Below are 21,779 nucleotides of genomic sequence, written 5' to 3'. Positions count from 1 at the left end.
TCCTTCCCTGCTAGTCTATGCCTCAGCCCCTGAACTTTGCAGTCCCACAGAATGCAACTTCTCCTGACTGCTTCCCCACAGCACCTCAGACATCTCCAGCATCTTCATAGCCCCTGTGGGGGTCCCCACTTGCCACTGGCCCCCAGCTGCAGGGACACACTCCCCTCCCCTACCTGCCCTGCCGCCCTCCCCCCCCCCCCCACTAAGCACAGTGCAGCTGTGTGACCAGCTCACAAGTGCAGCAGCCATGATCTCACTATCTCTCTATTTGCTATTTAAAAACGCAGTGCGAATTTAATGGGAACATCTTCAGATCAAGTTACCCTCAAGTTCTCAATAGTGCCAAAATGCCATTTGAAAGTAAGAGCAGTGTTGCTCTGGATAGGACCCTGAGCCTTGGTTTGCATGAAGTCATTAATAAGCTGAATGGACTAATTTCTTACAGACATTTGCTCCCTGGTGTGACATGGGCCCCAAACACTCTGTTAGTGGGAAAATCCACCAAGTACCTGTCAAGCCTTGTACCCCCAGTTATAGGGTCAGAGAAATCTGGGCAGCTCAACCCTCAGGATTTGTCTCCACATGGGATTGTTTCTATTCTGGAATACCAGGATAAAAGATTCCTTAGAGCAGTGGCACATTGCAGCAATTACTGAGATATACAAGCTGCTCTGTACCACGCCAAATAACATACCCCAAAACAGAAGGTGATCTAGCAGGGCTGACCTTTAAGGCACGGCTTGTTTATTCAGAGTACTCAGCTGGCCGAGGAGCATGGCTCTACTTGTTCTTGAAGTCTCTGAACCTATGCTGTTTGTACACTGCTGGTGGATCTGTGCGTCTGCTGGAGACACACCTGATGTTCCTACACAGCTTTGACCAGTCTCCTATGTGCTCAGGATAGTGAAGAAACAGCAAGTCTGTAAAATGTGCCCAGACAAAGCTGCTGGGGCAAAAAAAGAGAACACATCTGGGCAAACCCAGAGAATGGCAGCCTTACAGCTTAGGCTGACTCAAATGTCTGTACCTTCTCCCCCTGGAAGGAGAGACAGCTCAACACCCAACATTGGCAAAGGAACTTCCCTCTCTCAATGCTCCACACTGGTTCAAGTCTCCCCTGCCACTTTCCATCCACACTCTTGAAGGATGCCAGGAGTACCAGAGGGCAGAGCAGAACCAATAAAGCGTCATGTGCCCAGGGCAGGGGGAGGCAGCGTCAGACAAGGTTCACCGGTACAGCTGTAATCCAGCGGCGCGCACAGGCCGCATCTGGGGCCCACAACTACAGCGCTGCCATAAGGTCCCCGAGAGCAAGATGTGACCTGCCAGACCACGGCTTTCCTCACAAAAGGGGTCACGACCGCTGACTTTTGGCATTGACTTGTTACTCAAATAAGGCTTCCGCGGCTCCAAAACAGATGTCCCGGCTCCGCTTCCACTCTCGTTTCCACTCCTCGAGCCGGAGCTCCGCGACGCCGGAGCTCGGCGGACTCGGTCGGATTCGACAAAGGCCGCACCCGCTGCCAGAGCCTGCCCTCGACCCAGGGCTTCGCCACTAACGCCGGCCTCGTCAGTCCCGACCAGCCCCGGCCCGCTCTGTCCCAGTGCAGCAGCCCCCGGCAGAGGGACCCGGGGAGCGGCCGGGGGTCCCGGGTCGGGCCGCACCGCCCCCGGGCGGGGCTGGGATCGGGTTTCACATCCTGCCCCGCTCGCACGCAGAGCGGCCATGGCGGAGAGGTGAGTGCGACCACCACGCACCTGTTGAGCGCCGGGAGAGGGGAGAGAGGCGTTGCCACTTCCCTGGGCAGTGGGCCTGGGCCGGGGCTGGGGGCTGGGAGCCACTCCCGGCTCGGGTGGACGCGGGGCCGGGCAAGCCGACGCGGCAGGTGAAATGCAGCCGTGCTGAGCCGAGCCGTGCCGAGCGGTTAGACTCGTGCGAGGCGGTGGTCCCGGGCCACTTCCCGTCGCGCTGGGCTGTCTGTGGTGGGACCTCCTTCTCGCACTGCTCGAGCTCTCGCCGGGGCCTCCGCTCGGGGCCGGGACTGGGCTATTTGCTGCCTCCGAGCAAGGCGGGCGGCCGTGAGCTCGGTCGAGCGGGGCCGGCCCGGCCCTGACTCGAATCCTCCCTACTCCTTGGCCCCGGCGCCTCCTCGGAGGCTGCGGCCGGATTCTGTCGGCGCCCTCGAAGACGGGCGGCTCGTCGGGACCACACCATGGTTTTGTGCCCGTTCCAGCCCAGGCTCGGTGGCGCTGGGCTGGGTGCCCCGTAACTTTCTCTCTTTCGCTTAAAAAATAAGCGCTTTTATGGAATGACATTGAAAATACTGTCGGGTGTGGCTGTTGCACTGTGGCCAGGAGAGGGTTCTGTCCTCTCCTGGAAGTGAGTAGGGAGACAAGATCACCTGTTGGCAGTGAAAATGGAGGGCTAGGTAGCCAGGCCAGTTTCCCAGGCTGCATCCGGCTTCCGACAAACGCAGGCGGATTTTACGGGTCCAATGAATAACCCTGTTGAAGGAGAACTCTTCCTGTTCCCTCTGTGCCTGGGATCGTCGGCCAGAAGTGGTTAAATTAAGTTTGTTTCTGCCACGAGGAAAGTGCAGAGCCTAGGAGAAGCGCTATCCTTGCTGTTGGTGATGCTACTTGCTGTTGTGCTGGTTTGCCGGTGTTTTTTTTCATCCTAGGGTAAATACATGACCGATTTAAAATTCCTGCAGTGCGACTCTCCAGGGGTACCAGATTTCAGCTGGCTTCTCACATTCTTGTTGGCTGGGGGAGAGCTGCATTGGCCTTTTGCTCAGTGCCTCATTGGTGATGCAAGTGTTTGAAATAATTTTTAATTGCTCTTGCATTTGAAGTTGTTTTATTTCTTTTTACTTCTGCATCTCCTGCAGCAGACCAGGAGCATCTTGGGATGGGATAGCAAATCCCATTGAGAGTGGCTCTAGAATACCAGAATTCAGACAGAGCAAAATGATGAACACAGTCACATTCTCACATCTTGCCAGGAACAGCAACTCACAGCAGCTGCCTCTGCCTCTGTGCTTGTGACAGCCAAAGATGCTTGGAGATCAAGGTTGTAGATTCCTCATTTGGGGTAAATTCTAAAGCCTGACAAAATTGTGTAGATTTGAGGGTATCCTTCCACTAGCTAGTGCAGATGAGTACGGAGCTTCTTGTCCTGGATTTTACTGTGTTTTACCTGTGTATCCCTCGCTGTCTCTTTAGTGCTTTTGAATTTGTTTTTTGTTGGGTTGATGAGACAACTCTTCCTATCAGTTGAATAGAGGCCATTTGGAGCTGAGATCACAGTGGATTATAGGAGTGCAGATTTGGAAGCCACAATTTTGTTCAGATAGTTCACATGACTTCTGTATTCACAACAAGTTTGCCTAGCTGAAACAGATATCTTGGCCTTAGCTGGGTGAACATAAGCTACAGTGAGATCTCAGTCCACAGGTTCGGTGCATTTTGTAACAGAGATTTTTACGGTTATCCTTGTGATGCAAAAGTCTGCCTTCAGCCTGACCCTGACTGGATTTGCAGCAGAAATCCTCATGGGAGACATGCATGCATAATATGCCATGCAGAACAGGACTTACCGAGTGCTGCCCTGCTTTAGGGGCACAAAAAAGTGCCTCCCATTCAACTGACTTACTTTCTAGAAAAATGTAATGTGTAGTACAAAGATGAAAGGAGAGCTTGGAATTCCTGTAGTGAGGTGCCTATGGGGTAAGAACATCTTGTGGATTTCACTCTATTAGTGTCTGAGCTTTGAGGCATTTTTAAAACCTGTTCTGCCATTCTTTTGAGGCTGCCTTCACAGGATTGGGGTAACTGCCTGATAACAAACGAGTAAAGTTTTGTAAACCAGGGACCAAGGGATTTTTTTCTCCTGAGAGCCATGGAGGAAGAATTATTAGCATTGTTGAGGGACTGTGGGAAGAGCTTTAAGATACACAAAATCAGCATTAATGGAATTACTTCTGCAATTAAAAGTAACAATGCATAAACAGCTGTAGGATTCTGACTTTTTGGCCCATGAGGATGGTTTGATTTTTTCCGCTGACAGTGCCAATTTAATAAATATTCATGTTCATTAATCCTTTTTTTGAATCATGCATGTCATATCTGTATTTCCTGATGGGTAAATGCTTTAGTAATGATACTGCTTGGGTTACTATTTTACTTATGGAGAAGAAAGCTTTTAAGGTTGGACTTGCTGTTTTAGTAGCATGTTTTTGGCTGTTTGAGTTAAACAGCCTCAGGATGGGTGCAGAGGGTGATCTTCCAGCCTACCCAGAACTACTGAGGTTGCTGAAGTCATGTTAACTGGGTGGAAGGACTGGGAATGGTACTAAGTGTGCAGGAAACAGGAAACCCGCTGTTCTGGTTGGCTGTTTTAATTTGATTAATACAAAATGTAATGTGTTTTGTTGTGATTACAATGAGGACTCTTAATTTTGTTATTGAGTCTTGAGTCATTTTAGTATAGTTTGTCATTCTTAATTAATTCAGGCTTTAATTTGAGTTTGCATGAATACCAGTTTCCATGTTTTTTAGCAACTTTAATTTAGGAGTGAATGAAAACTTGGACACTTCGTCACCCTGCCCTGGAGCTGCTGATGGGCTCTTTGTGTCTGAATTCAGCTGTGACTTTGCAGCAGAGGAGTCTTCTGGTTTTGGCAGAGCATCCAAGCCTCTTACTGTTGTGCCATGCAGAGCCCTCCACATCCTCTGAACTGGGTTCATGTGCCCTGTTCTGGTTTAGCCTCTTCTTAGCTGGCTTAATAAGGCTGTGAATAAGCATCTTCTCTGTAGCTAACTTGGACTGCAGGACAAGCCCATGCCCCTCAGCAGGTCATCCCACTCTTGTCTGCTGAATTAGCCTTTTCCTGGATGGGCTGGATTCTGGTAGTTCACTTGGCAATAAATAAACTGGGATAGTAAAAGTCTCTGTTAGCTCTGCAAAATCAGTAGAAATAAGTGCAGGTGGGAGAAGTTATCAGTAAGCCTGACCTCTGCCATATGCTTGCTCCTGTTGTCACCTCTCCTCTAAACATGCTGCTGAGCTGGTAAGCTTACCTGGGAAGTTTCCTCGGAATTAAATATTTTAGAGGTGACGGGCTTTAAGTGAATCCAGGAGTTTGTTTTCCTTCAGTAGCTCTTCTGGCAGAAGCAGAAGAGGTACTGTAGAGGACAAGGTGGTTGTCCTGTCTACCATCACTGCAAAACCTTTTTAAGGTGCTTCTATCAGCATGGCCCGGAGCTAGCTCCAAAGGGCAGTCAAGCCTTCCAATGTTTGCCTATGCAGATAAAGCCGAGTCTTTAGGAAACGCCTTTAGCCTAATCAGAGTCTTTTGATGGAAACTAATCAGAAGTTCAAAGGAAAGGACTGTTTCCTCCTTCTTGTTGTCTCCTTTTCCAATGTTTTTGTTCCTGCTGTACTCCTCAAATGGCTTTCTCAGTGGATGATGCAATTAGGAGATGCTTGCAAGCTTTCAGCAAATAGATAGGTCAGAAACTGAATTGCTCCATTTAGGCTCCATCAGTCCTTCCCAAGTGGAGTGCAATTATTTGTGCCTTGTTGTGATGTTTGCATTTCTATAAAAAGCCCCACAGGCAGATTCAAATAGTTCAGGAAGTCCCTCTTATCTGTAATAAAAAGAAATTCCGGACTAGGCACTGGGATTTGGTTTTAGCTGGATTCATAGGAGCTTCCTGAGTTCTGCTGTCATTATTACGTATTTAATGTTAATACCTGCCTTTGCCAAGAAAGGCTGTTCCTGCATAGGAAAGACAGCTTTAATGAACAAATAATTTCTTGTGCTTTTTAGTAGCTCAGTCGTGAGTATCTATTGAAGCAAGCTGTCTGTTTGATGGGTTTTATGCTTTTCATGAGGAAGAGTAATCTGCTTTGGATAGTTTTTTAAAACAATCAGTTCTTGGTGTGGCAGGAAAGTATTAACTAAAGCAGCAGCCATGAGGTCTGTCTGGTTCATACATCTGGAAGAGACACTGTAGGTCAAAAGAAAATTCTTTTGTGCTTGGTCTTTTATCTCATGGGATAATGGAAATACCATTATATGGTATATATTCTCTCATCCTAATTATGGTTCCGAGGGTTTGAGGTTACTGCTGTATGGATTAAGTGTTTTATATTTCCAGTTGAATGTAGCCCAGTAAATTCCAGTGTAGCTGGTGTCAGCTGTCTTCCAGCTACTCTCCCAAGCTTTTTTCTTTGTGCGTTGTCAGCTGCCATTTTTTGGTTATGCAACTCACACAGCCAAGAGATATTTGGAAAACTTAGAGTGCTGGAGATCAAGACTGTTTGCTTGCAGTGAAGCATGGGAGAGGGAAAGGAGTCTGTGATTCCCAGGCGAGTATTGGCATGGCAAGGAGACATGGCCTCCCCTTGTTATGTGCTTCAGGCAAAAAGAGGGGTTTTGAGGTAGACGATGTCAGCTTTAGAAAATTCTTCCTGAAAAAAACACACTGAAAGACTAAAGTGCCGGAGATGCTGAGTTTATTATTTTTTAGGCTCTTTTGTCTCATTGTACTTTAGGTCTTGTATGAAATTCCAGCAAGGGCTCTATGCTGCAGAGTGCTAGAATTTCTGAAATAAAAAGGTCTTAATAAAATTGTTTGCTGACATCTTCATGAGCCACCAGAGGCAAATAGAAGTCTGGTTCTCTAAGGAGGGTGTATTTTCTTACCCCTCTTGTATTCTGCTTGTGCCCAGCTCTCTGAACCAATCTTTTGGTATGCTTTGCGTTCCTCAGTGGCAAGTACTTCAACACAGATGAAATGAAGATGAACAGGGAGCAACCAGTGCTCCCCAGAGTTGCTATGTGTTCCTGTCTCGACTTGAAGCAGAGCAGTCCTGGGCCTCTCTAACCAACCTTTTTCTTAGCTGCAGGGTTTATGATCTACCAAAATCAAACAAGCCAAGCAGTAATGGTCCCCCACACAAACCTGTGCTGGGTTCACTTGTGTGGAATTTTGCAGCTGTGGGACACTGCCATAAGGCACTTTGCTGTGATAGATGGGGCTGCTTCCTACCTGAGCAAGCAAGGTTGCTGCTTTTTGCCTAGAAACCTGTTAAGTGAGGCAGATAAGACTAATGTAGTAGGATTTTGTATCATTGTGGACATCATGAACTCGTGGCCCAGGGCCAGGTGCACTGTAGCAGGGACAGTCTCTTTGTTCTGTAGGTCTGTTTTTTTTGTGTTATCCTTTGCTTGTATCATTCATCTGGGAAAAAATAAACAAAGAGGCTTACTGTCTCCATCACTAGTGATACCAAGAAAATCCCTGCACAATGCTGCCTGAGGACCTGAGACTGAGCTCAGCAAATCTGCTTTAACCATGTGGAGTTCAGCTTTCTTGGGTTTTTCTGACTGAGGCAGTGCAATATGTTGTGTACAAGCAGCCAGGGCTCAGGTTATTTTTACTCAGAAATGAAAATCAGAGAAAAACTTACAGGAGACTTTATAGCTGAATAATTAAATATAGGCCCAGAGAATGCAGTGTATGAGCTGTGCTGTGTAGTCTTGCTTGAAAAGGTTCCTCTGCACTGGCTGGAGTGGCTGACCCACATTCTGTTGGAACTCCAACCTGCCTGCTGGTTCTGGCCACCTCAACTGCTCCAACCTGCTTCTCACCCCCCCCTGCTCATCTGCTGGCACAGTTGTACCACACTGTGTAGTCTTACCTGCTCTGGGCTTGTCCCTGTATGCTGTTGGTGCCATGTGGGAAATATCAAGTGCAGGGTTGTTTCCAGACATGGAATAAGCTGTGGGTGGTCCTATTGTAATCTAGGCACTGAGTCTTCCAAGTAGGTGTTTAAATAGTAACCCAAGATTCAGCTGTTGGTTTCAACATGGTCAGTTTCCTGTAAAGTGATAAATGCCATATTTGGTCATCTTCTGGTCCTGTACCCGTTTCTTCCTTGTGTACATTTTAGTTCTTTGATATCTACAGCTATCCAAGGGTGCATCAACCACATTGTTTAGCTCTTCCTGGCTCCCTGGATCCAGTAGTTATGTTTGGGATTTTTTTTTATTAGACCTTCCAAGTATTGCTCTAAGCTACAGTGAGAGGAGAAGCTCCAAGTGTTTTATGTGTTCTTGATCATCATCGATCGACATGAAGTGAAGCAAAGAGAGATGGTGAAATGGCTGTGAGCTGAGGTGCAGAGCTTAGAATGCAGCTGGCACAAGGAGGAGCGTTTAATGTAGGTCTGAGGACAGTTGCTTAGCACGTTGTAAGGTAGAGGTATATTATGTTAGCAATGTATGCCCCTGTCATACAGTGAATAGTCTGGGTGGGATATGACTGAGTGTATTTAATCAGCCCTGTAAAAAGAGTGTGAAGGAAGCAGCATTGGGGCTTAAAGGGCAACTTTGTGCTTCAGTTGGTGCTGCCCTTGGGCTCTTATCTGCTGGCCTGAGTTAGAGTACTAATGGCTTTTGAATTGCAGTTTTGGCTTGGAAACTCCTTAGGGAGCTTGCTCCTGAATGATCTACTCTAATTCTCATAAAATTAGTTTTAAAATCTCTGAAAATAATGGTGAGAAGCAAATATGCTGCTTTTTGTACAGTGGGCTTAGAAGCTGCTGAGGAAATGTCTGGTGGTGGTATGACAATCCAGCCTAAATACACTAAAGCTGTAATTTGAAATTAGTCTAAAACACAGGTTTAAGATTCTAGAGAATTCCAAAGTAGAAGTCTGTTTTGGGATGGCAATAAGCAGAAAAAATAAAAAAGACAGTGATGATCTGGAGGTGAAGCTGTGCACTGCTGCCTTACTTTTTTTCTGGTTCTGAGTCTTTGTTACCAGAGTGCTTGAGTTCACTAAAGCAAGAGAAAACCATCTGCTGTTAGTTACCAGGGTGAGTTATCCCTGTGAAGGATTTGAGGAGCTCTACTGGCCTCATGTGATGAGTGCTGGGGATGGGGAAGGAGTGGGAAGGAGTAATGGAGAACACATCACTGAATCATCCACTCTGATTTTAATGTGCCAGTGTGCCATTGTGCCATGATGTTATAATCCTGTTCCCTCTCCATGGTCTGCTGAGCCAGCTTTGAATGTAGTGCTGTTGAAGTGACTTCGGCCTTGAATTCTAAACAAGAGGAAGGCTGGCAGAGAAATACTGTGGGCAGAACTTCCTTTAATGGTGACAATTCTTTGGATTGCTCTTGTTCTTGAAACAGGGAAGGCTGTATGAGTTGGCAGTGAGGGGCATGTCAATGATTTCAATCTTTCTGTCTCCCCATAACCCTTCCCTAGGAAGGTGACCTCTCAGTGTCCAATGATGCCTCCCCGATAGCCATCCAGAGCTCTAATAGCTGAGCAATTTTATGCTTAAACTTTATTTGGTCTTGGAGGGATGAAATCACTCACTATTTTCTCTTTAGATAAGCAAAGCTGCTATTGAGCTGTGACAGGTATGTGAAGAAGCTTTTTGGGTACCTGGTGTTCAGTGAAGTTGTACTTGCTGTGGGCTACAGGGAAGTTTCACCTTAGGCTGCTTTGTCTATCCCACTTTCCCTGGGGCAGGACGCAAAGACTTCAGATGGGAAAGAGTGAAAAGAGCATGGTGATCACCAAATAGTTTAGTGAAACTACCTGGAGTTCAGCTGGAAATGCAAAAACGAACATCTTTCAGTAGTTGTTGTGCTCTGGCCTGGATGGCTCAGGTGGTGAGCTGAGCTCCAAAGTTGTTGATTTTGAGCTGCTGTGGAGTCTCACTGGGGAGTAGCAAAATTTTCTATTTTAAGGTGTCTCCTGATATAAGGTACATCTTGTACTCTGGATGAGAAATAAAATAGCCACTGCAGCTGGCCCAGAGGGCTCTGTTACCCTGGTCTTGCCAGGGCACATGGCACCAGCTTCAAAGTGGAGTTGGGCCTCCAGGACCTGCACATGGTGTGCCCTTGGTGCAGGCAGAGGAGGGCAGGCAGTTAATTCCTATTGCTTTGCTCAAGCCTGTGCTGTTTGCAACGGTAGTTATTTCTTCAAGAAAGAGCATGCGGGTGGTCAGAGAACAGACAAATTTGTCATGGAACTGCCAGCAGTGCAGCTTTCTTGTCCTTCAAATTCTGGCTGGACCTGGCTTAAATCCAGAGGTATTACGGGCTGCAGAGATTTGAGGGACTTTAGATGAATTAACAATATTCTCCAGAAATTACCATTTTGGGTCTGTTTCATATGGTAAGAATCTGTACTGCTTTGCCTATAGATCTGTAGCTGTAAACCGTGCTGAATGGTGTGGCTGTTTGTCCTGGGAAAGGCAAATATGAACTGTGACATGAAGAGCTTTAACAGTGAGATGTGTCTGTGCTAGAGCTTGGACTGCTCTGTTGACCCTCTGGGAAGTGTGGCCTGTCATTAGGACAGGCAGTATGTGGGCCCATGGACACAAAGCAGTATTGGGGTGGCTGACTGTGAAAACTGGGTGCTGCTACCAAGGGCATTCAGCCTGCCCCTTCTTGGGTGCAGCTCTGTTGTAGCAGAGGTCTTTGTGCTGCTCAAGATGCAGGACAAGATTGGGCTTCATCTTTGAACTTCACACCTTGCTAAGCTGTGAGAGAAGATGGGAAAAGGAATGAACAGCTGAGAGATGTAATCCTCACTTTCACTGTGCTTCAGGCAATAATTGATCCATGATGCTTTTATTTTTTAGATTAAAACCTGTTGCTGACTAAACTTGTTTTGCAGTTTGTTAGCCATTGGACACAGCTTTTTGTCTCTTGCACATCTCCTGCCAAGGTCCTGCTGGCCTCAACCTTGGCTACAGTTCTATGCTCAATAGTGCTGAAAATAAACAAGGGACAAGGTCCAAGCTCTGGCAGTTCCTTGGAAGGGAAATGCTCTTGCAGGGTGCTGCTCTCCTGGAGTATTTTCTGCCCTTTGATGTCATCTTGTATTCCTCCTGGGAAGGTGAAGCCTTGACCCCTCTACCTCTCATGTGGTGGGTGCCTCAGGAGGTACTTTGTTTGTGTAATATGTTTCCAACTGGAAAAGCATCTAATTTTGGGCATCTGGAAACTGTGACTGTGCAGTTACCTGTGAAAACTCAGTACATATGTGCTGAATAGTCATAAAAATGCAAAACCTGGGGTTATGATGGGATCTTTATGACTGACAACATAAAAATAAAATAAATGAGATTTTTTCCTCAACCTAGAGCTGGTGTTTACTCCTAAGTCTGCTAAAAAGGGGCTGTCTGTTGTCTTGTAAGAACCCTGAGATCTGTTCCTTGGTTATAGAGGAGTTGATAGGAACAGAGGTGGCATGGAAAATATTTAGTGGTTCTATTACCAGCTTAGAAGGAGTGGGTACCTCCACCAAGAACAGATCAGACTTTTTTGTTTGGTCTTTTAAAGAAAGACACAAAAAAAGGGAAAGAAGAGGAAAGAAGGACAGTGGAATGAGAAGCAGGCTTACCAAAAAGGGGAAGTTGTATCCCAGCAAGAAGACCAAAACACCTATCTATTTCAGCAGATTGCATGTAAAATCAAAATAAGGTGGGCCAGATTAAGACTTTCAAGGAGTGAATTTGCCAGGTATGATTAATTTTGAAATGCATTGAAGCCTTTTGGAAACTGGAAGCAGAAGAGATCAAAGTGTGAGAGGCACAGAAAATAAGCTATCACAAAAAAAATCTAAACCATTTTTGGCCATCTTGACTCCTGTGGAGGAGCTTTGCAAACTTCAGGCTTCCTACAGAAGAACTGTAGGACAAGTTGTCTCACATGGTACATCAGTAGAAATAGCTTTAGAGCAAATAGAGGAACTGACAAGAAACTAAGGAACAGATAGCATTTACTCAAGGGTGCCAAAGGATCCTAAATCTGAAATTGCTGAGATACTTTCATGTGTATCCTGCTACTAAAGTGACCTTGGTATCACATAAATTGGTGGTGGCAAATGCAATAGTATTTTAAAAAGTTGAGAGTCTTGAGGAAATTGGGGAAGTGGCTCAGTATTTGTCCAGGTGCACTGCTAGGGAAGGGCTGTGAAGAGTATTCAGGGTTCCATGGACTGTTGGGTCTGACCCCTGTGCCTAAGTCTCTGCAATGAAGAACAAGTTTGCTGAAGGCGTGGCCGAGCACAGCTGCTTGGAGCAGTGTTAGAAAGGCTATTGTAAAGGCAAGCCCTGCCTCTGTCTCACTGACCTGCTGGAGGTTGATGAGCATTCTGGGGGCAGGACCACTGGGCTTCATGTGTCTGTGTTTTCAAACAGCCTTTGTCAAGGTTCTCTGCCAAAGGCTTTGAGGAAAGAGTCGTCGTGGAGTAAGAGTCTTGTTATGGACCAAGAGCTGGTGAAAGCATTGACTGCAAAGGGTAGGGCTTACTGGTCATTTTTCAGCCTGGGGAACTCAGCAGTAAGGCTCGAGAAACTGGTTCTGGGAGTGTTTTGCACCTTATGGGTAACCTCAGGTATAGAGGGGCGCAGGGACATTCCCAGATTTGCAAAGCATCATCAGTTTCTTCAGTGGGTTGAATAGCTCACTGAGGATGAGGAAATCCATAAGAACTTCACAGAACTGAGGAAGTGGACTGATATGTGACAGATAAGCTTTAGTGTAGGAAAACATGGTGAAAAGGGAAAAATTACCTGTACTGGACCTGTTTGATACTCAGCCTGGAACTAGTGGTTATAGCTTGAGAAGGAGCTTGGAGTCATTGACAGTTCTCTAAAATCATCAGTTCTGTTTGCCAAAGAAACCAATCAGTTTTGGTCACCATCAGCAAGGGAGTTAATACTGAAGCAGAGGGCATCAATTTGACCCTCTTTAACACTTTGTTCATGTCTTGGAGGCTGCATGCTGTTCTGATGTCTGCATTGTGAGAAGGACAGTGGTGTTAAGAGAGGCTGCAGTGAAGATAATTAAAATAACTAAAGGACAGAGCAACTGCCTTATGAGGAGAGAATGTAAAATTTGTGATTCCTTGGTTTGAAAAAGTCTTCCATCGCAAGATCAAAGTATGCAAAGTCATGAAGGTAATAGAATCAGAGAATGGTTTGGGTTGGAAAGGATCTTAAAGATTACCTACTTCCAACCCCCTGCCATGTACAAGGAGATCTTTCTCCAGGCTAGATTGCTCAGAGCACCATTCAGCCTGACCTTGAACAATTCAGGGAACAGGCATCCATGATTATTCTGGGCAAGCCCATTCCAGTGCCTCACCACCCTCACAGCAAAGAAGTACCTAATCTAAACCTACTCTCAGTTTGAATCCATTCCTCTTTGTCCTGTCACTACATGCTCTTGTAAAAAGTTCCTGTCCATCTTTCTTGTAAGCACCCCTTAGGAACTGGAAGGCTGCAATTATGCCACCCCTAAGCCTCCTATTTTCCAGGCTGAACAAGCCCAATTCTCTCAGCCTTTCCTCCTAAGAGAGTTGCTCCATCCCCCTGAACTACCTGGTGGGCTCCTCTGGACTGGCTCCACCAGGTTCATGTCTGTCTGGCACTGAGGACTCCAGAGCTGGATGCAGCACTGGATGCAGGTGGGACCCCCACCTGAGGGGACCAGAGGGGCAGAATCCCCTCCCTTGACCTGCTGCCCACACTTCCTTTGATGCAACCCAGGACATGGTTGGTTTCTGGGTGCCAGCACACACGGCTGGACGTGTGCAGCCTCTCATCCACCAGCACCCCCAAATCGTTCTCATCAGGGCTGCCCTCGATCTGTTCCTGCCCTAGTCTGGATCAGTACTGGGACTGATACCCAGCCCAGGTGCAGCACCAACATCTGTCCTTGTTAAACCTCAGGAGATTCTCATGGGCCACTTCTCAAGCTTGTCCAGGTCCCTCTGGATGGCCCTGTCCTTCAGGTGTGTCATCTGCAAACCTGCTGAGGGTACACTTGTTCCCTTCATGTACAACACTGGTCCCAGTACGGACCCCTGAGGGACCCCACTTTTCATGAATGTCCATTGGGACTCTGAGCTATTGAGCACTACTCTCTGGATGCAACTGTCCAACCACTTTCTTATCCATCTAACAGTCCACTCATCAAGTACATTTCTCTCCAGTTTAGAGAGCAGGATGTAGTGGGGATCTGTGTCAAAGGCTTTATGGAAGTCCATATAAATGACATCTCTGTCCCCTCCCTTGTCTACTGAGCTATGCCATTGTGCAAGGCCACTGGGTTGGTTAGGGAGGACTTGCCCTTGGTAAAGCTGTGCTGGCATCTTGAATCATGTCCATGTCCTTAGCAGAGCTTCCAGGAGTGTCTGTTTCATCATCTTCCCAGGCACAGGGGTGAGACTGACAGGCTGATAGTTCGCAGGGTCCTCCTTTCTACCCTTTTAAAATTTGGGGACAGTGCTTCCCCTTTCTATGGATAAGTTGATTTTTTTTCGACCAAGTCTTGTGGCCGTAGAACTATAGGCACTTGGTGAAACCTGAAGGAGATTGGTTTATAGCAGATGGGAGGAAGGCTGTTTATTTTACACAGTCTGTGATCAACTTCTGATTTCAGTGTTCTTGAGGGTTGTGGATACAAAAGGCATCATCAGGTTGAAAAAGTATTTGGGTAAACTTACAGTCAGACTGAAATAGTTACTAGGAAGAACAGCTAGCCATCTGCCTTTAGCATCTGTAATACGTGTGTGGGTTCTTGAGCAATGAGGAGGAAGATGGAGAAAGGGCATGACCAGGCTTATATGTTTTGCTTAACAAACCTCCTTGAGTGTCTCACCTGTAGGCAGAATGGAAGGGGCACTTGGTTTTATCAAAAGTGCATGTCTTACACTTCAATGTTTCCAGAAACCAGTAGTAAGTGGGAACATAAATGGGTGTGACATGTTGGGGAAGAGCTAATATGGCTTTTGTAGACCAAAACTCAGCTATGTGACTCCACTGGTACTTGGAAGTTATTTCCAAGTACATGGCAGGGCTGATCAAGTGGAGTGGGCTCATGGACCTCAGTGAAATGTTTCAGCACAGGATATCAAGGAAAAGTCCATCATGGGTGAATAAATGGTTAAAAGAGTGGGCTGCAAAGATGAGGAGTAGATGGTCAGACTTTACAGGGGAGGGAAGTCCTGGGGAAGCCAGACTGGGATCTCTGCTGCTCACAGTGTACCTGATCTAGAAATGGGGATGAAAGTAGTGGCTGGGGAAGAGCAAATGAGGGAAGAAATCCTGAGCACTGAAATTCAGGAATGAGTTGAGGGTAACAGATGGTTCTGGAAAGTATCAGCACTTTCTACATGCTCAGTGCTTGGCAGGGCTACAGGAAGGGAAGAGGAGGCTGGGAACTGTGAAGATGAAAGCAAAGGACAGAATAACACAGCATCATTGTGTTCTGCTGCCATGTTGGATATTGAACGTCAGGTCATCCCGTCTTGGAAGAGGCCTTGCTTTAAGTGCCTCTTCAGTTATTTGCTCTTGTTTTTTTTTATCAGTAGCAAATACTTTGTATTGGGTACATAGTGTTTGGCAGATGAAGACTGTCTAGATGGATATCAAATAAAAAGTGAAGTTGAATGTGGTCCAGTTTCTGCCCCAATCCATCAACCATGCCATTGCAGAAGGACAGAGAGTGGTGCCTGCTTTAATGTCTTCCTGAATTTGTCTCTGTCATGGTTTGACACGGAAAAAGAATTTTCTTGGAAGGAAAAGGTCAATTTGGGTATTGACCAATTGAAGGTGGGCACACCTCTGAGAACACAGAGTGGCTAAAAGCAGAATTCCCAGGAGAACTCGGTCTTTTTGGTTCCAGTCAGGGTGCAGTGCAGGCTCTTCACTGCCCTGCAACGAGCTGGGTGGGGGAGGGGAAAAGCCATGTGGCCTTCCGAGGTAGGCCCAAGGGTGCAGGGACTGGGACCGGGTCTGGCCCTCTGCAAATGGAAGGGTGGAGAAATCTGGGATGTCTCCATTCCCCCCCAGAGTTTCTCTCTCTAGAGAGAGAAAGAGACAGCGGCGGTTTTGTCATCAGTACGCAGCAGGGAAGGAGAAGAGCAGGGTGGGGCGGGCTGCAAGGTGCCCAGCCACCTGTGGGAGCCAGAGCCCGGGCAGTGAGCCATCCTTGGGAGTCGGGACTTTTAACCCTTCCTTGAGAAATGAAAGCTTTGTGAAATTTTACTCCTCCTTGGTTTGAAAGAGAGGAAGAGAGACAGCTTGGACCCTGGGATGTTGGAAGGAGAAATTCTAGGTGGGAGGAGATGATAGAGTGGCTTTTTGGCTGGACTTTTCCTTGGTAGCCACAGACTGAACCAATTTTCTCCTCCAAGAGAGAGACTGTATTTTAGGAGGATGCTGGTGAGCCAAGAGACCTGCTTCAGCAGCTGAGAAAAGACAGGAATGGAGCAAACAGAGAAAAGTTGGGGAGGTTTGTGGTGGTGCAGATCTCTGTTCTTGTACCCTCCGCCCCAGGGGGAAATGGGGGGGACTGTGGTCCCAAGAATGAAAAACTGAACTGTTGTTTTTCCCCTCTTGGCAGGGCATCCTTGAAAGGAAAAATCCTAAGAGCAGTCTGTCCATCCATGCATTGCTGATGAGAGCACTGTGCATGGAAAGGAGAGGGCCACTATGGCAAACGTTTTTTCTCCGGGCGGTGCCATGTGTGACATGGAAACACAGGATGTGGAGCTGTGTTTCTTGGGGGGTCTGTGGCACAGGAGAGACTCTTTCTCCCTCGATGGACTGAGTATCGATTGTCTGGAAGGTGGAAACCTGATTGGGGTCCAGGTTGTGTCTTGCTGTGGTTTGTTGGAGTCGGGTGGTGGGAGGAGGAATGCTTTGGAAGTTTTTAATTCTGAATTTTGTGTGGTTTTTTTCCTTTCTTTTTTTCTTTTATAGTAGTATAGTAGTAGTAGCTTAATAAAGTTTTTTCCCTTATTATTAAGTTTGGCCTGCTTTGCTCTGTTCCCAATCGCATTTCACAGCATTCAATTGAGAGGTTTCATTTTCATGGGGGCGCTGGCATTGTGCCAGTGTCAAACCATGACAGTCTCTTTTTTGCTATTTTCCTTTCCACTGTTGAAAGTGAAAAGCTCAGTTTTGGACTGAACACAAGCTAATAAATATGTGGGTTTTGGTGGGAGAAAACAAAAGGAACTTGTTTTGGGCATAAAATCGAGAAATGTATTGTTCTCACCCCACTGTTCACTGTTACCATGTATAGCAATTACTACCATGGCAACACGTTTTCATGAACCAGCCAAGATCTTCCAGGGCTGCAACATAACTTCTGAGACTTGCTCCTTGTTATGCTATTAATAACTGTGTTTCCCCCTATCATAGCCAGGAAGCTGCTTCTTCCTCATGGGCAAAGTACAAGGAATAAGCTCATTTTAAATAATTGTGGGGAGAAGTGACACTGCAGATTTCCTGGGTTTTTTTTGTTCTGGAGATCCTGTCTAGTGTTGCCAGCTCTGCAGCCACCCACTGCACTCTTTTGTGCCATTTATAAGAAAGTCATGTCTCAATTTTCTTTTTAATTCAGTTTCTTTTTCTTTTTCCTTTATCCTCCTTCCTTTAAACCAGGACAAACAGATGATACATATTTACTCCTCCAGCTATGTGAAGTAGCTTAAGTGTTTATCTCGGACTGACTTGGTGAAAGGGAGAACCTTGTGCAAATCAGACATGATCTGGGCCAGGCTCTGGTGTACAGGATTTCTTTACTTGTCTCCTGGTTATTTAAACAAGATAAACTCTGAGTATTTAAAGTTGCAGTTCAACTGTTCTTGGAACTGGTTGAATTCAGTGGTGTTTAAAACCCCAGAGTGCATTAGCATGCTTGCATGAATCTGGTTTGAGTTGGAACTGTGTCAAAAATACCATCACCAGTGTGGTTTTTTGGAACCTTTTAAAGAGCTCTGGAAAAGGTGAAACCTGGGCTTTTGCTTAAAAGGGTGGTTCCACTTGAGCCTGAGCATCTGTGGAGAGCTGTGATGGGTTTGAACCAGGGTCATGAGTCTGTCCCCAGCTCTGGTTCTAGGTGTACACAAGTCACAGTTCTCCAGTTTCATCCCTCCAGAGGAAGAAGTTGTTTTGCCAGACCAGTCTCCTCTCATCTGGGGTGTCCACTTTTCTTCTACTGAGGTGTAGATATTAACTGTATGTCACAGGTTGATAAGGAAGTGAATTTTCACGTGAAATTATAGTCAAACCAATCAGTGGTCAGCTTTGAATATTGACACCTGGTGTGACCACTGAAGACATTGGACATGCCTCTGAGAACATAGTGGGTTAAAAGCGGAGAGCTCCCATGGGAAGGCTCTTTTTTGGTTCTGGTCAGTGAAGAGAGCAGAGCTGCTGTGCCTAGCCACAGGCTTGGTGGAGGAGCGGCAGCTATGTGGCTGTGGCTGAGGGAGGCTGGAGCCCCAGAGAGAGAAGGGGGGTGAGGGGAATGGAACCTGGTCAACCCCTGCAGGACAGAAGGGTGGAGAAACACTGAGATGTCCTGGGCAGGCCCCCCAGAGGGAGAGAGAGAAAGAGAGAGCCCATTCTACCTGGAAATTTGATATGTTCTGGCAGTACAGTACACACACAGAGGAGGAAGAGGAGAGGGAAGGTGCCCAGCCGTGGGAGTTTGGCAGCCTGCTGTGAGATCTCAGCTGTCCTGGGAGCCCGAGACTTTTAACCCTTTCTGGGCAAAGAAAGTTTTGTGAAACACTACTCCTCCTTGATTTGAAAGAGAAGAGAAACCGTCTGGGACCTGAGATGTTAGAAGAAAAAATCCTAGTTGGGAGGAGATGATGGAGTGGCCTTGGCTGGACTTTCCTTGTATAGCCATAGACTGAACCAATTTCTCCTGCAACACAGACTGCATTCTAGAGGGATGCGATGACTTGAGCCAAGAGAGTGACAGGAATGGGAGTGACATCATGTGCAGGAGTGAAATGAACAGAGAAAAGATGAGGAAGATGTGATGATGCCCTCTGTCTTCAGGGAAGAAGATCTCTGTTCTCCAGACCCTCAGCCCCGTGGGAGGAGAAAATGGGGGGGGGAACTTTTGTCCCAAAATGAGAAGCTGTTGTTCTTTGGTCCTTGGCAAAGCATCCTTAAAGAAGCTCTATGAGCAGTCTCTTCGTGCACGGTGGTGAGAGCACTGTGACATGGAAAGGAGAGTGTCACACTGGCAGATTTTCTCCGGGCAGTGCCATGTGTGACATGGGAACACAAGAGGTTGCAATTGTGTTTCCTGGGGGAGTCTATGGTACAAGAGAGACTCCTCTCTCCCGTGATGAACTGAGAATTGATTATCTGAGGGGTCGTAACTTGATCGGGAATCCAGGGTTTTGTCTCACTGTGTTTTGTTGGAAATTGGTGGGGGGAGGAAGAATGTATTAAAAGGTTTGCATTCTGAATTCTCTGTGTTCCTTTTATTATAGTTGTAGGTTAATAAAGTTATTTTTCTTTATTTTTAAGCTTGAACCTTCTCTGCTCTGTTTCTGATCACATCTCACAGCAGTCATTTGAAAAAAATATATTTTCATGGGTGCACTGGCATTGTGTTAGCATCAAACTATGACACTGTACAACCCTGTCTTCCTTTCCTCACCAACTTGAAAGGTTTTTTTTAGCAGCCTTGAAACTTGCAGCTTTGGATATCACTGTCTTTGATATTGAACTTTCCCTGATCTCCCTGACCTGCTGGATTGATAGCCTACTGTCATTAACTGAAAGAAAAAAATACAGTGAAAACAGGGAATTCTTTATCCTTCCGACCTCCTTGGAGAGGCTGAAGAAATGAGCATATGCCCTGCAAAAGGTTTGTCCAAAGCAAGGAATAATTGTGATGTCCCCAGTGAGTGACTGCATCCTTCTTTAATTGTTGCTCTCCCTGTTTCTTGGGGGCAGTCTGTTCAAGGTAGTACGTCCAGACATGCAGCCTAGGGCTGAGTCTTTCTGGGGAGGCATCATGCGCCATGCAGGACTGCCTCCTTCTGCAGCTCAGTTGGTTTTTCCTGAGCATCTCCAAGAAACAGCTGAGAGTCTTTGGTGGCTGATGCAGTTATTTGCCATGAGCTGCCTTCTTGTGGACTCTTGGGAATCATAGAATATGCTGAGTTGGATGGGACTCATTGGGGTCACTGAGTCTACAACCTCCTGGCCCTGCATAGGACACCCCAGTTATCCCGCCCTGTGCCTGAGAGCATTGTCCAAATGCTTCTTGAGTTCAGATGGGCTTGCTGCTGTGAGTGGTACCCTGGGGAGCCTGTTTGAGTGCTCAGCCACCTATTCGGTAAAAAACTTTCCTGGTATCCAACCTAAACCTCCTCCAACTTCATGTTCTTTCCTCAAGTCCTGTCACTGGTCACAAGAGAGAAGAGATTGGTACTGGCCCCTCCACATCCTCTCATGAAGGAGAAGTAGTTGAAGACCACAATAAGGTCTCCCTGTGGTTAATCCCACCTGTTTCTATGACATGGTGAGAGCAAAGGCAAATTTGGGCTTTAACTAATTGTGCTTTATTTTGTGAAATTTTATATCTGTGAGATTGAAGAGATGTTCAGTTTTAAAAAAGATGTGACTGCATTTTAAGGCAAGGTCAAACATTTCAGTCTTTCTTTCTCATTGAATCAAGCTCGAGCTTGTTAGTGACAAAGCACTGAAACTATAGATAACTAGTACTTTGGTTTACTTGGAGTTCAAGGTGTTACTGTAGTCACTGCTGGTCTAGAAGATGCAAGTGTGTAGCAGACAAAGAAGAGGCTGAAATACAGCTCACAGGATGTGACTCCTACTCACACTGTAATGTTGTAGAGACAATGAGGAAAAGAATGTGAGTTTGGGGCAACAATTAAGTGTGCCTTTCCTTTTGGAGGAAGCTTTTTTCATGGTTTATTACCTCAGAATAAAAAACAAGATAAAATAGTCAAATATGGCCTGTGTTTTTCATCCCAAACTAAGAATTCACATAGGGATAGGTAAGCTTTCCAGAGCTGGAGCTGTGCATAGAGCAGGGACCCATGTTCTTCCTTGTGGGGCAGGCGTGCAGGAGGGGAGGCTTTGGGGCCGCAGAAGGGACCGATGCTCTGGGTCCAGTGCATTGGCTTTGCAACATCCTGACTCCGTTGTGTCTGATATGCTTGTTGTTCAGCAATTCCTGTAGACAAAATAAATGGAAGGACCTCTTTTCCATGATATATTTATTTTCCTTGCTTGCTGTTTTATAAAGAGCTTATGAACTTTGTGCCTGAGGTTTTCAGCTACATACTTACTATCTCTCCTTCTTTGCCAGAGGAAATTGGTGTGCTTTGGGCTGGAGAAAATTATGACACTGAAGTGGCTCCTCTGCACAGGGTCCTATTGGGATGAGCTTCCTGATGGCATCTCACAGGACGGGAGAGAGTTGTTTGTTTGCAGACTGTTATTCCTTTGACTTACTGCCAACTCCTGCTCCTGTTCTTTCCTTTGACTTGCAACCAAATTCCTCTGCTAGCCTGGTGTTGTGGTGGTTAACTTGAGTCACACATAACAAGCTTGGACAGCTAATACTTTCAAGAGCTTCACTGCATCTGTTCTCCCATTATTTTTTTCAACAGAATTGGCAGAGACAGCTGCAGTTGGAGTTCTTGCTGAAGAATGAATAACGCTAAAGAACTTATGATGAAGTACTGTTATATTTGTTTTGTGCTTTTAGCCCACAGTGTTTTGTGGACCCTGATATCTGAGGAATGACTTGGTACCTTGCTATCCGTGGCTATGTTGTGCATGAGTTTTAAAGAGACTCTGTTTTTCAGCTCATAAATGACTGGTAGCCCTTCAAATGAGCAGAGACACAGGGCCATTATTTTACTAATGTCAT

General features: G+C 46.3%; 1 protein-coding gene across 2 annotated transcripts in view; it reads left to right on the top strand.

Moving 5' to 3' along the window:
- The first annotated feature begins 1,664 nt into the window (after positions 1-1,664).
- Positions 1,665-21,779, top strand: part of LOC110473800 (rho GTPase-activating protein 39) — a 60,400-nt gene continuing 40,285 nt past the window's right edge. For both annotated transcript variants that reach the window (XR_002465935.1, XM_021536656.1), the window contains exon 1: positions 1,665-1,737. Coding sequence is in view for 1 of the 2 variants with exons in the window: in XM_021536656.1 (XP_021392331.1) it covers positions 1,727-1,737 (11 nt within the window). In the remaining variant the exon portion in view is untranslated. The remainder of the gene's footprint in view (positions 1,738-21,779) is intronic.

The sequence above is a fragment of the Lonchura striata genome, chromosome 17, assembly GCF_046129695.1.
Source record: "Lonchura striata isolate bLonStr1 chromosome 17, bLonStr1.mat, whole genome shotgun sequence".
NCBI classification, from domain to species: domain Eukaryota; kingdom Metazoa; phylum Chordata; class Aves; order Passeriformes; family Estrildidae; genus Lonchura; species Lonchura striata.
Note: the sequence above shows the minus strand (reverse complement) of the source record. Positions and strands in the feature narration are given on the sequence as shown.